The sequence below is a fragment of the Balaenoptera ricei genome, chromosome 8 (assembly GCF_028023285.1).
Source record: "Balaenoptera ricei isolate mBalRic1 chromosome 8, mBalRic1.hap2, whole genome shotgun sequence".
Classification (NCBI taxonomy): Eukaryota; Metazoa; Chordata; class Mammalia; order Artiodactyla; family Balaenopteridae; genus Balaenoptera; species Balaenoptera ricei.
The window spans coordinates 29179285-29196542 of NC_082646.1; the positions used below are offsets into that span (position 1 = coordinate 29179285).

Here is a 17258-nt window from a genome sequence, read left to right on the forward strand (position 1 = left end):
GTAGAGTAGAAAGGTGCTGACCTCAATAACCTTGGAAATGAGTGGAGTCTGTAAAACTTCATACGTAAATCCATACTCTGAAATTGCACACAAACACTGTACTCTAGTTGATAAAATCATTTCCCATAGGAGCATGTAATAACAATTCTAAAACAACTATACTCCTACAGTGCAATTGAACAATTATGCAGATCAATGGCTAAACAGAACAAAGTTTCTCACTGCTGGAGTAGGAGGTTATAGTAAGCAAGGGGGAAAGGTTAGAATGATCCACATGATAATGGGTTAGAGTTGAAGACATCAGTATGAACTCATATTTAGCATAATATAGAAATACAGAAATATTTATAGACAGGCATATATATATATATAGCAGTTAATATACACATATATATTTCCTTGCTCTGTCAACTGAGAGAGCCTAGAAGCAGCAACACCCCAATAGCAAGAAGTACACCGCGTACCCAGATTTTGGTTTCCAACACCATTCTCCAACAAAAGGAATCAGGACTCCTTTGAGACTCCCTTAAGAAATGACTTTGAGAAATGACTGAGGCAGAAAATATACAAGACGGATCTGGAGCATCTTATAATACAAGATAGTAGGGAAGTGCTCAAAACACACACACACACACACACACACACACACACAATAATGATGGACATATGTCAAAGTACACAGCAGACAACTGAAAGCAAGCTGACTAGTACTCTTCAAAACCATCAAGGTCATCAAATACAAGGAAAGTCTGAAAAACTGTCACAGCCAAGAGGAGTCTAAGGAGACCTAACGACTAAATGTAATATATCCTGAGTGGGATACTGGAACAGAAAAAGGACAGGTAACAACTAAAGATATCTAAATAAAGCTTGAAATTTACTTAATAGTAATGTAACAATACTGGTTCATTAATTGGGACCAAAGTACCATATTAATGTAAGCTGTCAATAATAGGGGAAATAGGTGTGGAATGTATGAGAACCTTCTATACTATCTTCACACCTTTTCTGTAAATCTGAAACTATACTAAAATTAAAAGTTTATTTCTTAAAAACTTAAAGGGAAAAGAAAAGTAAAAACCTACCTACTAAAAAATTCAGAAAAGAGAACAACAGACAATCTGAAGAATTTAGGATGTGAGAGGTTGCTCTCCCACATAAGGAAGAGGTCCAAGACAGAAAGCTGCTAGTGATAAGGCAATAACACATTAGATATAAACAAAGAAGATCTAAAAAATAAGAAAGAAAAATGACTGTCATGTTTTTTCAGTAAAGAAGAGAAGCTTAGTGCGGAGAAATTTAGCAGGATAATTGGGAAAAGGCTTGTCATAAGATTCAGAAGAAAATGCTCCCAAGAGAAAAAATATCTAGGGGAGTAAAGAAAGCTCTCTACATTTCTTCTCAATATACTTGTATCTTCTAAAACTGGTCTGCATAATTTAAGGATCAGCTTTTATTTAAATGTTTTATAATTTTACACATATTGGAGGCAGTGTTCACACTCAGCAGTCTCATTCCTTTTCAGGCCTACCTACTACATCTAATCATTTCAGAAAAAAGTATTCAAGCAAAGAGCAGAAAACAGAAGTTATTTTTAATTTACATAGAATCACTACTCAATTCTCTACTAGGAATTATTAAATTCCTAAATTTAATAATTTTAATAATTTTATAATTATTAAATTCCTAAATTTAATAATGCCTAAATTATTAAATTCCTAAATGAGATACTCTGACAACATTCCTAAGCTTAACCATTAAAAAAAAAAATCAATGGCATTGTAAATACAGCCTTTTGCAAGGTTTGTGCTAGGCCAATGACATCTAACATATTAAATTAAGTCACCAAATCAGCTTGAAATCTTGTGGCCAACAGAACTGGCATAGGGTTTACTACAGCATCACTATGAAACCATGTTTGTGTCATGAGCCAAACACTGTCACCCTTAATTTGCACTGTCAACACCTGAAATCTAAAAAAAAATCTAACCTGTAAATGATTCAAATTACAAGGAAACTGCATTCTCCTTAATACTAATGATAAATAACCAAACTTTTTTGATACTATCCTTATGCAAGCAAGTATCCCTAGTACACTTTCAAGTAGTAATGAACTAAGTAAAATGCAATACAATGACAACTTTCATAATTCAGAGAACTAGAAAGACTTGTGTAATTAGCATTGGAGGTGTGATGTAAAGTCAATCTTAGTCCAATGACCCTTGAAGGCAGCATGAAGCAGGGAAAGGTTTGGAATCAGACTGACCTGGGTTTAAATCCTGCTTTTGTGGCTTGTCAGCACTGACAAAGGAACTTAGCAACAAGTTAATGTCTCAAAATATGTTTCCTCAACTATAAAAGGGAGAATATTGACCTCCCAGTTCTGATGCAAACATTATTTTGTGAATATTCAATAATACGAGCAAACACTTCGGCATTTGTTATTTATCAGGCTGCTATAAGTACTGTATATAAATTAACTTATTTAATCTTCCTAACAACTCTAGGAGGTATGTAATTATATTATCCCCATTTTACAAATGAGAAATATTTAGTATGGAAAGATTAAGTAACTTATTCCAGTTCATACAGCGAGTAAGTATGTTTTCATAACTAAGTAATCTGGCTCTAGTCTTTGCTCTAAATTACTACATTATAATATCATTATTAAATCAGTTAATAAAGCAGTTCCCTTCCAGCCACCCTAACTCCAATTCATCTCATTAAAATACTGACACTTTTTACTTTTTATTTACTTTTAATTTACTTTTAATGAAAGAGAAAACTGATCAGTTACCAAGTTACAGTAATAACTATATTGAACTCTGTTCAATATCCTATGATAAACCATAATGGAGGAGAGAGGAGAAGATGGCGGAAGAGTAAGATAGGGAGATCACCTTCCTCCCCACAGATACATCAGAAATACATCTACACGTGGAACTGCCCCTATAGAACACCCACTGAACGCTGGCAGAAGACGTCAGACCTCCCAAAAGGCAAGAAACTCCCCCACGTACCTGGGTAGGGCAAAAGAAAAAAAGAAACAACAGAGACAAAAGAATAGGGATGGGACCTGCACCAGTGGGAGGGAGCTGTGAAGGAGGAAAGGTTTCCACACACTAGGAAGCCCATTTGTGGGCGGAGACTGTGGGTGGCGGAGGGGGGATGCTTCGGGCGGAGGAGAGCGCAGCAACAGGGGTGCGGAGGGCAAAGCGGAGAGATTCCCGCACAGAGGATCAGTGCCGACCAGCACTCACCAGCCCAAGAGGCTTGTCTGCTCACACACCTGGGTGGGAGGGCGCTGGGAGCTGAGGCTACGGCTTCAGTCGGATCACAGGGAGAGGACTGGGGTTGGCGGTGTGAACACAGCCTGAAGGGGTTAGCGCACCACAGCGAGTGGGAGGGAGTCCGGGAAAAGGTCTGGAGCTGCCCAGCAGGCAAGAGACTTTTTCGTGCCTCTTTGTTTCCTGGTGCGCGAGGAGAGGGGATTCAGAGCACCGCCTAAACAAGATCCAGACACCGGCGTGAGCTGCAGCTATCAACATGGACCCGAGACGGGCATGAAACGCTAAGGCTGCTGCTGCCGGCACCAAGAAGCCTGTGTGCAAGCACAGGTCACTATCCACACCTCCCCTCCTGGAAGCATGTGCAGCCCCCCACTGCCAGGGTCCCGTGATGCAGGGACAACTTCCCCGGGAGGACACACAGCACGCCTCAGGCTGGTGCAACGTCACACCAGCCTCCACCACCACAGGCTCACCACGCATTCTGTACTCCTCCCTCCCCCCAGGCCTGAGTGAGCCACAGCCCCCAAATCAGCTGCTACTTTAACCCTGTCCTGTTTGGGCAGGAACAAACGCCCTCAGGCAACCTACATGGAAAGGAGGGGCCAAATCCAAAGCTGAAACCGGGAGCTGTGCAAACAAAGAAGAGAAAGGGAAATTTCTCCCAGCAGCCTCAGAAGCAGGGGATTAAAACTCCACAAACAACTTGATGTACCTGCATCTGTGGAATACCTGAATAGACAACAAATCATCCCAAATTGAGGAGGTGGACTTTGGGAGCAAGATATATTATTTATTCCCCTTTTCCTCTTTTTGTGAGTGTGTATTCTTCTGTGTGAGATTTTGTCTATATAACTTTGCTTTCACCATTTGTCCTAGGGTTCTGTCCGTCCGTTTTTTTTTTTTTTTTTTAACTTTAAACATTTTTTTCTTAATAATTATTTTTTATTTTAATAACTTTATTTTATTTTATCTTACGTTATTTTATTTTATCCTCTTTCTATTTTTTCTCCCTTTTATTCTGAGCCGTGTGGATGAAAGACTCTTGGTGCTCCAGACAGTCATCAGGGCTGTGCCTCTGAGGTGGGAGAGCCAACTTCAGGACACTGGTCCACAAGAGACCTCCCAGCTACATGTAATACCAAATGATGAAAATCTCCCAGAGATCTCCATCTCAACACCAAGACCCAGCTTCACTCAATGACCAACAAACTATAGTGCTGGACACCCTATGTCAAACAACTAGCAGGACAGGAACACAGCCCCATCCATTAGCAGAGAGGCTGCTTAAAATCATAATAAGGCCACAGACACCCCAAAACACACCACCAGATGTGGACCTGCCCACCAGAAAGACAAGATCCAGCCTCATCCACCAGAACACAGGTACTAGTCCCCTCCACTAGGAAGTCTACACAACCCACTGAACCAACCTTGGCCACTGGGGACAGATACTAAAAACAACAGGAATTACGAACCTGCAACCTGTGAAAAGGAGACCCCAAACACAGTAAGATAAGCAAAATGAGAAGATAGAAAAACACACAGCAAATGAAGGAGCAAGGTAAAAACACACCAGACCTAACAAATGAGAGGAGATAGGCAGTCTACCTGAAAAAGAATTCAGAATAATGATAGTAAAGATGATACAAAATCTTGGAAAGAGAATACACAAAATGCAAGAAACATTTAACAAGGACCTAGAAGAACTAAAAAGAGGAACCAAGCAACAATGAAAAACACAATAAATGAAATTAAAAATACTCTAGGGGCTTCCTTGGTGGCACAGTGGTTGAGAGTCTGCCTGCTAATGCAGCGGACACGGGTTCGCGCCCTGGCCTGGGAAGATCCCACATGCCACGGAGCAACTAGGCCCGTGAGCCACAACTACTGAGCCTGCGTATCTGGAGCCTGTGCTCTGCAACAAGAGAGGCCACAACAGTGAGAGGCCCGAGCACCGCGATGAAGAGTAGCCCCCGCTTGCCACAACTACAGGAAGCCCTAGCACAGAAACGAAGACCCAACATAGTAATCAATCAATCAATCAATAAATCTTTAAAAAAAAAAAAATACTCTAGACGGGATCAATAGCAGAATAACTGAGGCAGAAGAACGGATAAGTGACCTGGAAGATAAAATAGTGGAAATAACTACTGCAGAGCAGAATAAAGAAAAAAAAAATGAAAAGAACTGAGGACAGTCTCAGAGACCTCTGGGACAACATTAAATGCACCAACATTCGAATTATAGGGGTCCCAGAAGAAGAGAAAAAGAAAGGGACTGAGAAAATATTTGAAGAGATTATAGTTGAAAACTTCCCTAATATGGCAAAGGAAATAGTTAATCAAGTCCTGGAAGCACAGAGTCCCATACAGGATAAATCCAAGGAGAAACACGCCAAGACACATATTAATCAAACTACCAAAAATTAAATACAAAGAAAACATATTAAAAGCAGCAAGGGAAAAAAAAACAAATAACACACAAGGGAATCCCCATAAGGTTAACAGCTGATCTTGCAGCAGAAACTCTGCAAGCCAGAAGGGAGTGGCAGGACCTATTTAAAGTGATGAGGGAGAAAAACCTACAACCAAGATTACTCTACCCAACAAGGATCTCATTCAGATTTGATGGAGAAATTAACACCTTGACAGACAAGCAAAAGCTGAGAGAGTTCAGCACCACCAAACCAGCTCTACAACAAATGCTAAAGGAACTTCTCTAGGCAAGAAACTCAGGAGAAGGAAAACATCTACAATAACAAACCCAAAATATTTAAGAAAATGGGAATAGGAACATACATATCAATAATTACCTTAAATGTAAATGGAATAAATACTCCCACCACAAGACACAGACTGGCTGAATGGATACCAAAACAAGACCTGTATATATGCTGTCTACAAGAGACCCACTTCAGACCTAGGGACACATACAGACTGAAAGTGAGGGGATGGAAAAAGATATTCCATGCAAATGGAAATGAAAAAACACTAGAGTAGCAATTCTTATATCAGACAAAATAGACTTTAAAATAAAGACTATTACAAGAGACAAAGAAGGACACTATATAATGATCAAGGGATCAATCCAAGAGGAAGGTATAACAATTGTAAATATTTATGCACCCAACATAGGAGCACCTCAATACATAAGGCAAATACTAACAGCCATAAAAGGGGAAATCGACAGTAACACATTCATAGTAGGGGATTTTAATACCCCACTTTCACCAATGGACAGATCATCCAAAATGAAAATAAATAAGGAAACACAAGCTTTAAATGATACATTAAACAAGATGGACTTAATCGATATTTATAGGACATTCCATCCAAAAACAACAGAATACACATTTTTCTCAAGTGCTCATGGAATATTCTCCAGGATAGATCATATCTTGGGTCACAAATCAAGCCTTGGTAAATTTAAGAAAATTGAAATCGTATCAAGTATCTTTTCCGACCACAACGCTATGAGACTAGATATCAATTACAGGAAAAGATCTGTAAAAACTACAAACACATGGAGGCTACACAATACACTACTTAATAACAAAGTGATCCCTGAAGAAATCAAAGGGGAAATAAAAAAATACCTAGAAACAAATGACAATGGAGACACGACGACCCAAAACCAATGGGATGCAGCAAAAGCAGTTCTAAGAGGGAAGTTTATAGCAATACAAGCCTACCTCAAGAAATAGGAAACACCTCGAATAAACAACCTAACCTTGCACCTAAAGCAATTAGAGAAAGAAGAACAAAAAAAACCCCAAAGTTAGCAGAAGGAAAGAAATCATAAAGAACAGATCAGAAATAAATGAAAAAGAAATGAAGGAAACGATAGGAAAGATCAATAAAACTAAAAGCTGGTTCTTTGAGAAGATAAACAAAATTGATAAACCATTAGCCAGACTCATCAAGAGAAAAAGGGAGAAGACTCAAATCAATAGAATTAGAAATGAAAAAGCAGAAGTAACAACTGACACTGCAGAAATATAAAGGATCATGAGCGATTACTACAAGCAACTCTATGCCAATAAAATGGACAACCTGGAAGAAATGGACACATTCTTAGAAATGCACAACCTACCGAGACTGAAGCAGGAAGAAATAGAAAATATGAATACACCAATCACAAGCACTGAAATTGAAACTGTGATTAAAAATCTTCCAATAAACAAAAGCTCAGGACCAGATGGCTTCACAGGTGAATTCTATCAAACATTTAGAGAAGAGCTAACACCTATCCTTCTCAAACTCTTCCAAAATATTGCAGAGGGAGGAACACTCCCCAACTCATTCTACGAGGCCACCATCACCCTGATAACAAAACCAGACAAAGATGTCACAAAGAAAGAAAACTACAGGCCAATATCACTGATGAACATAGATGCAAAAATCCTCAACAAAATACTAGCAAACAGAATCCAACAGCACATTAAAAGGATCATACACCATGATCAAGTGGGATTTATTCCAGAAATACAAGGATTCTTCAATATACGCAAATCAATCAATGTGATACACCATATTAACAAATTGAAGGAGAAAAACCATATGATCATTTCAATAGATGCAGAGAAAGCTTTCAACAAAATTCAAAACCGATTTATGATAAAAGCCCTGCAGAAAGTAGTCATAGAGGGAACTTTCCTCAACATAATAAAGGCCATATATGACAAACCCACAGCCAACATCATCCTCAATTGTGAAAAACTGAAACCATTTCCATTAAGATCAGGAACAAGACAAGGTTGCCCATTCTCACCACTATTATTCAACATAATTTTGGAAGTTTTAGCCACAGCAATCAGAGAAGAAAAAGAAATAAAAGGAATCCAAATCAGAAAAGAAGAAGTAAAGCTGTCACTGTTTGCAGATGACATTATACGATACACAGAGAATCCTAAAGATGCTACCAGAAAACTACTAGAACTAATCAATGAATTTGGTAAAGTAGCAGGATACAAAATTAATGCACAGAAATCTCTTGCATTTCTATACACTAATGATGAAAAATCTGAAAGTGAAATTAAGAAAACACTCCTATTTACCATTGCAACAAAAAGAATAAAATATCTAGGAATAAACCTACCTAAGTAGACAAAAGACCTGTATGCAGAAAATTATAAGACACTGATGAAAGAAATTAAAGATGATACAAGTAGATGGAGAGATATACCATGTTCTTGGATTGGAAGAATCAACATTGTGAAAATGACTCTACTACCCAAAGCAATCTACAGATTCAATGCAATCCCTATCAAACTACCACTGGCATTTTTCACAGAACTAGAACAAAAGATTTCACAATTTGTATGGAAACACAAAAGACCCTGAAAAGCCAAAGCAATCTTGAGAACGAAAAATGAAGCAGAGGAATCAGGCTCCCTAACTTCAGACTATACTACAAAGCTACAGTAATCAAGACAGTATGGTACTGGCACAAAAACAGAAACATAGATCAATGGAACAAGATAGAAAGCCCAGAGATAAACCCACGTACATATGGTCACCTTATCTTTGATAAAGGAGGCAAGCGTATACAGTGGAGAAAAGACAGCCTCTTCAATAAGTGGTGCTGGGAAAACTGGACAGGTACATGTAAAAGTATGAAATTAGAACACTCCCTTACACCATACACAAAAATAAACTCAAAATGGATTAAAGACCTAAATGTAAGGCCAGACACTATCAAACTCTTAGAGGAAAACATAGGCAGAACACTCTATGACATAAATCACAGCAAGATCCTCTTTGATCCAGCTCCTAGAGAAATGGAAATAAAAACAAAAATAAACAAATGGGACCTAATGAAACTACAAAGCTTTTACACAGCAAAGGAAACCATAAACAAGACAAAATGACAACCCTCAGAATGGGAGAAAATATTTGCAAGTGAAGCCCCTGAAAAATGATTAATCTCCAAAATTTACAAGCAGCTCATGCAGCTCAATAACAAAAAAACAAAAAACCCAATCCAAAAATGGGTAGAAGACCTAAATAGACATTTCTCCAAAGAAGATATACAGATTGCCAACAGACACATGAAAGAATGCTCAACATCCTTAATCATTAGAGAAATGCAAATCAAAACTACAATGAGATATCATCTCACACCGGTCAGAATGGCCATCATCAAAAAATCTAGAAACAATAAATGCTGGAGAGGGTGTGGAGAAAAGGGAACACTCTTGCACTGTTGGTGGGAATGTAAATTGATACAGCCACTATGGAGAATAGTATGGAGGTTCCTTAAAAAACTAAAAATAGAACTACCATATGATCCAGCAATCCCACTACCGGGCATATACCCTGAGAAAACCATAATTCAAAAAGAGTCATGTACCAAAATGTTCATTGCAGCTCTATTTACAATAGCCAGGACATGTAAGCAACCTAAATTTCCATCATCGGATGAATGGATAAAGAAGATATGGCACATATATACAATGGAATATTAGCCATAAAAAGAAGTGAAATGGAGTTATTTGTAGTGAGGAGGATGGAGTTAGAGTCTGTCATACAGAGTGAAGTAAGTCAGAAAGAGAAAAACAAATACAGTATGCTAACACATATATATGGAATCTAAGGGGAAAAAAAAAAAAGGTCATGAAAAACCTAGTGGCAAGACGGGAATAAAGACACAGACCTGCTAGAGAATGGACTTGAGGATATGGGGAGGGGGAAGGGTAAGATGTGACAAAGTGAGAGAGTGTCATGGACAAATATACACTATGAAACGTAAAATAGATAGCTAGTGGGAAGCAATCACATAGCACAGGGAGATCAGCTCTGTGCTTTGTGACCACCTAGAGGGGTGGGATAGGGATGGTGGGAGGGAGGGAGATGCAAGAGGGAAGAGATATGGGAACATATGTATCACTGATTCACTTTGTTATAAAGCAGAAACTAACATACCATTGTAAAGCAATTATATGCCAATAAAGACGTTTAAAAAAAAAAACATAATGGAAAAGAATATTAAAAAAAGAATATATGTATATGTATAACTGAATCACTTTGCTGCACAGCAGTAATGAACACAACATTGTAACTCAACTATACTTCAATAAAAAAATAAATAAAACACCATTTGTCCCCCCCAAAAAAGAACTATATTGGCAGAATTTATTTATTGCTATCAATATTAATTCATCTATAAAAATGATAAGTGATTTTTGCACCAACTAGTTCTCCAATATTCTAAATATGTTAAATATATTCTAATTCACTAAACAATTACACGTTTTAGAGTTATCCTAAGGAAACCCTCATGTAATCTTAACCCTAAAGTAAGGCTAACTAACTCTTCACAGTTTTATGGCCAATTAAAACGTTGTCAAGTGCACATTCAAAATCACAATAAAACCAGAAAAGTACATACAAGTCAACATGTAAGCAATAAACTATTGCTTATATAAAAACAAGTGGCAACAGAAAGTTCCATACCAGCTAATGATTCTGGAATCAGTGGCACTTTATAGGGAGCTCAGGTTTCACAGTATTTCAGAGTCTACCACAAAATTATTGTGAGGTATATGCACCAAAATTCATCCACTCCATTCTCCTCACTAGCATTTTCCCAACAAATAATCTCATGAAAACATTACTCTGACACTGACTTTACATGCTGACTTTTTGGAGACAATTAAAGCCTCACTTTAACAGAAGACCTTTAAAACAGAAAAAAACTTTAATGAATATTCTTTCACAATTCATGTCCTTCACCAATTATTTTGAGAGAAAATGCACTTTAGCCAAGGCAGTGTAAAACTATGCTTTGTTAATACTTAGTAAATAACTGACGCTTATTAAAATAGTAAACCTCTGTTTGCTATAATTCATCAGTAGAGGAATTACCTTAGATCTCTCATTTCTATATGATTTCTGTCCTACTGTGGAATGACTTTATCCTACACCATCTATATCTTATGGCTCTTGATGAAACACCCACAACCCCTTTAACAGTATCAAAACCTGTTAAAACTGAAATCCTCATAATCCTCATTTATTTTAAATTGTATTACGCAAAGGGAGCTAAGCAATATATCATCCTTCTCCCTTAAGTCTCCCTATTCAATTCTGTCTTCCTTTCCCCAACATTACCTAAATCCAAGATACAGGATCAGGTGGCAACACTTCAGCAGAAAACACAGTATACAACCTTTAATGCTTTAGCATAGATGCTTCATTGTACCAATCAACTGTTACAATTTCCAAGAAAATACTCAATGCTGTACCTCATAAGACTATAAACACATTTTTTTACTTAATTGGAGCTAAAAGTGAGCTTTGCAGATTATGCCTGGAAAAGGCTTACATTTTTCAAACAACTAAAATTAGAAGATCATTTTGGTATGCAAAAGATGTACTAAATAAAGCAGTACGTTTAACACTAAAAGCCTCCAGTAGGGAGGGCATTGTTCACAACTATCTCTCTTTGTATATTCTTTTTTCCAGAGTTTAAAAACCTCCTTAGAGTACTGTACTGCATTATCACAGTGAATGCCAGAGCACCAAAATAAGGAATAGTCTGTACTTAATATCCCTAATTTGTAAATAATGAGACAATATAACAACTGGTTTCTAAGCCAACAAAAGAAAATCAATGACAAAAATGTTGATGTCTAGAAATAGTTCTTTACCATTACTACAGAGGGCATAAACCACTCTGTAATGTGCATGTTTCCAGGGAGTCCTAGGGAAGAGGCAATGGAACAAATGCATGACAGAAGCATGACCGGTCTTCTGCAACAAGCTTTCTCCTTCTCTTCAGGTTTCTCTTTTTATTCCATGCCAACCACTTAACTCAAACTTCAACCTGAAGAGCTGGTAAACGATCAAACTACCTAGAGTTTATACTAAGTAGATAGAGATGGTCATTTTGAAAGGAGAAAAATTTGTTACTCTGATCATATTTTCTGACCTATGGCTTTAAATATTTTTTGATGATAGGTGAAATATAAATAACATTCAGATGAGTGAACAAACACAATTCTAGTCTTTACTATAACCTTGTAATATGTTAAGAAGGTGAGAGAAATATGTATCCCTCAAATCCAATCCACTAGTATTCTAACCACACCACCCAAAGCTGGTAAATATAAATCATAGAGTTGGAAAACTGCCCTCTGGCATCCACAGAGAGGGCTTCCAGGCATCAACATTTTTCTTAAACTCGTTGAAACTCTATTTCTCCATGCTAAACTCCCCAACTCAGAACAGGTCCTCTTTCTTTATGGTGTTTTTCTTTTCAGTGAGTTAATCAATTTTTGCATTTGCATAAATGATTGCACAGAAGACTTTAAATGTAATTCTTTGTAAAAGGTGAGAGCTAAGCAAACCAAGATTAATCATACTTCCGTGACTTGTTAAAAATAAAAATAAAGCTTACATTGAATATGACTAGTAAAGCTGTCATCTTTGTCCTCAGTCTATATTTCAAGAATTATGATAGGACATAAGTTAAGAGAACAGCTACGTCTTAGGCACATAATCACCTGTTGGATACATGCCAGCATCTTGTGAACAGGAGGCAGTCATTTACAAGATTGTGCTTTTTACATTTTGAGAACAACCCATCATTACTTACAGGGAAAAATATTAGACCTAATGTCTGTTTTCCAGAAAAATTTAATATTTATGGAAATCTAAACCCTGTTATACAGTCCTCTTCTAAATTATAAGTACTTATTTAAAAACTACTCTTTCCCTAATACCATCAGGTAGCATACTGCCTGCTGTTCTTTTCACTCACTAACTTAATCTATCAACTAAGCTATGCTGGGCCAACAGTATCACCTGGTGTTTACTATATCAAATTGTCTGACCTAGAGTTTCTTGTAGGAATTGTGTACACTTATTTCCAAGTCACAGTTCAGAAAAAGTCTTTAGTACTTCTTACATATTCATCATCTTGTACACCTCTTACTCCCTCTAACTCAGCAATTCTCAAAGTAGGCAGCATAAGGAAAGGAAAGGAAAGGAAGGGCAGGGAATCATTTAGAAAATTAGTAATTAAAGAGAAGTTTTTCAATATATTAAAAATCCCTTGGCCAAGATCCTGATACATCCCTCTTAGTGGAACATCATCTCACCTCACCCTTTCAAAAATCACAATGTGTCAAAAGAAATAGACATCACTTATGAGAGAGTCCTGAGAAATACAAAATCAGAAAACTATAAACAGTTCTTGGGTAATGCCCAACCCCACCCCACCTTTACTCTCACCCCTTATCGTCTCCAATAATAATGTTGACTTGTGTAGTATGACATCCATGGAGTTGTACTGAGATTGAGGTAAGTACATCTTTTCACTGCCCATTATTGTCTTGGACAAACCACTTACATCTATATGCCTCCCCTCACAAAAGGTCCATGTTCTTATTATAATATTTTATGCTTACAAAAGTTACCTAGGAAGAAAATGTAGTCAACGTCTAGCTGGAGTCCCAGCTTGAGTGTTAAAGCCAGATCTGCCTCTGGGAGTCAGATATGTTTAGAAAAATCTGGTAAACTCATGCATTGAGGTCACCTGGAATCTGTTTGTAGGAGGGACTCAGATGTCTCCAGGGAAAGTACTTACCCTAAAGGGAAAGAAAGGGAAACAAGTTTTTCCTAGTCTCCAAAATCTGATTCTGAGAGAGGTGATTCTGAGTTTTGTATGGAGTCAGTCACTAAGATTTGCTTTTCCCCCCCACCACTCCCCAGAACTCCATGGATTTCTGTCTGAGTTCTAAGGCAAAAAGAAGATTCCAAAAAAATTGAAAGAGGTATCTTTCCCAAAAAACTATGTAAGACATTAGAGCAAAAAATATTCCTGCTATGGTATCGACTTTGTGTATAATACAATGTACCTCTCACACACCAAGAACTTCAGATCATAAGATAGAACATCTCATTTATGGTACTTTATAGCTGCATGATTCAGTGCAGTTTATAACAGTATCCCTTACCATGTTGGGAACATCTAAAAACAGCCCTTTGTCAGAAATACTAGTATTTTCAAGGTAGATGCCCCCCTATAAACAGGGCGCAGAGACTTCCATAGATGACCTACCTCACTGCCTTTGAGTTGTAGAGTCCACTCTGAGTACATGTGAGCCACCCTCCAGCCCCAAACAGGCGTTCCAGAAATGGTAGAATAAATAATAATAATAATAATAATAAAGCATGGACTTTGAGAAAAGAGGAAGATCCCTAATTTTAACTGACAGTAAGAGCCAGAGAAATATGGATTACAGGAGGCTAATAATACTCAGATATGAATATTTAGAAAAGTTTGCCTGGAATGTAATGTTTTCCAGTCTCCAAGTAAATGGCATGCATGTAATTTCCATTTAAATATCATCAGAAGTATTGAAACTAAGTCACTTGAAGACAAGGTCTTGGTCTCAATTCACCATAGTCTCCAAATCTCTCTTTCATAGAAAATGAAACATTTAATCTTTTTTACTTTTCCCCCTTCCCCTTACTCATTCTCTCTCAACCTTATAAATATATAGTTACTATACCGAGTATATTAGCAGTACACTGAAGAATTCCTGAGACATCTTCAATGTCTTCTTTGTTGGAATGGTCTGCATAGGAGCATCTGTTAGAAATATTGTAGAAATTCTTTTCTACATCCCTATAACTAAGAAGAAAACAAAATTAGTATATGGAGAAATTTTTAAAAGACTCTGCAAATGCACTCATATACATACACAAAAGCATGTGTTTATGCTCTTAGCATAATGACATTTTCAAACAACTGAAGCTTTAAGACATAATTTCTGGCATAACCCATCACTAACATCAGAATAAGCAATGTGGACCTGGAACTGGAAGCAATCATTAACAAGAAAGCAATGTGTGAAAAAAATAAATGATGAGAACCAGAAAATACATCAGTTTGTATAGCTAATGTTTCTTTATTTGAGTGCTTCATAACTACTGGTAATTTGTTTCTATAATGAATTTACCTAGAAAAAGAATAATTAACAGTGCTAATTTGGTGCATTGGCACTAACTGTGTTGAAAGTAAACACATCTTAACTTCTATTACAGTCAAGAAATTAGCATGGATAACAAATAAGCAAATAAAGCAATTGGTGTCTGACAGAATTTGAATCATGGTCTTACCTTTTTCTATCTGTGAGACTTTGGGCAAGTAATCTAATCTCTGTTAGTCTAACTTTCCTCCCTCATGAAATGGAGATACCTCCTAGAGTTCTTACAAGGACTTAAAGATAAAATGCCTGTGTTGATAAAATGCCTGTGTTGACTGAAACTTTTCCAGTTTCCTCTGAATTAGAGCTAAGGCACCAAAGCTGCAGAAAATAGGGGTCAAACGTTCCCATGTTTCAAAAGAGTAGCCAAGAAGACCAGACATCACCTTCAGAACTTAAGAAGTGACTAAATAGTCACTGCCACTGTCACATCACCACCAGCATACATAAGCCAAGGAATAGGGAAAATATGAAAGAAAATAATCAGAAGAATGAGTTATTGGCCTAGGAGGAGAGTACTGTTGTTCTCTCCCCCCATCCACACACACACAAACACAAGTAAAAGAGAGAAAGGGAATATTCCCTACAGAGGACCAGTTGGTGAAAGAGGGATCTACTCTGATAGAGACTGAGGTTTAGGTATCTCATTCCTCAGTGAATATCTGCTGAGGTGGTGGAATTCCTGATCATCCCTCTATACCTGACTGAATGGAAGAAGATTCCAGGGAGTGTTATTAACAGGGAAAATAAATAGAGCCAAATTGGAACTGGCCTACAGTCCTACCATTTGGCAAGGCAAAAACTATGGGTTTCCATTGGGAAAATTCATATTTAGTGATATGGAGATATCACTAAAGAAAGGTGAGCTGGGGGTGTCCCATCCTATTGCTTTCCCGATCTAGAGGCTGCAGCCAGGAGCAGGGATTACACTAGCAAGACTGTGGAGTGAAATCCACAGAGCCAGGAGCTGAGGCATCTGAAGCAGTAAAGGCAGAGCCTGTACATGCACCTTGCTGAGGGCATCACAGCCAAGAGAGGATTATTACAACCACCAGTGAAGTAAATGAGGCTTCTACTATTTGTCATTTTATTCATGCCTGATATAACACATCAGAAGAGAAAGGAACCAGAAAGGATTGGCCTAAAGCAGAGGAGTCAATAATACATGATATCACCTCTACATTGCGTTCCAAGTTCCTCAGGCCAAGGTCTAACCCAGGCAGAGAGGGACAGAGAATAAGATTGGATATGAGATTGAAGATTTGAATTGGTCTGGAGTGGACTTTATACTCCCTGAAAGTACTTGGAAAACAGTGCAATCTGCCCAGTGTAGTATCAAAGAGGGCTCATCCTAGCATGTTTGAAATGACTGGGGAGAAAAAAGTAAAAGGGTTTCATGTTTGTAAGATTAGACTCCAATAAACCAGTTAAGCAAAATGCTTACTACAATTTCTAGAATGCAGGAATCACTCAATAAAAGGTGGGATGGTGAGCAGTCATTAAACACAGACAAATACGGTTTATTTTTAAATCAAGCTCCACCATTTTAATCAGAGTGACCCTAAACAAAATATTTTTTCTCACAGTCTCAATCTCCTCTTCTGTAAAAATGAGCTTAATACAGTGATCCTATGAAATAGATTGTTAGTATTAAATAAAATAACAGATATGAAGTACCCAGTATATTACCTCAAAAACAGAGAGCAATCAATAGATATTAGATTTTATCTAACTTGTTTTTATTCAGTAAGATAGATATTATACGTAAATATATCCCAAAAAAGCTACATCATTTTTTAGATAAAATCATTTACAGCCACTAAATCTGACCATGACAACATAAGTAATATCACTGAAGCTTGTTTCCCAGAATAAGCAGGGTTAACCCACTCCTAATTTCACTTCTAACGTCCTATTGAAATTATTCTAGCTTAATCCTTATTCAACTGTCAAAATAAAAAGAGAACAGAGGT

At 37.4% G+C, this 17258-nt stretch overlaps 1 protein-coding gene across 3 annotated transcripts in view; it reads right to left on the reverse strand.

Moving 5' to 3' along the window:
• The window catches only part of GUCY1A2 (guanylate cyclase 1 soluble subunit alpha 2), a 402881-nt gene that overhangs the window by 345474 nt on the left and 40149 nt on the right, over nucleotides 1–17258 (reverse strand). For all 3 annotated transcript variants that reach the window (XM_059929348.1, XM_059929349.1, XM_059929350.1), the window contains exon 3: nucleotides 14809–14930. In XM_059929348.1, the coding sequence (XP_059785331.1) occupies nucleotides 14809–14930 (122 nt within the window). The remainder of the gene's footprint in view (nucleotides 1–14808; nucleotides 14931–17258) is intronic.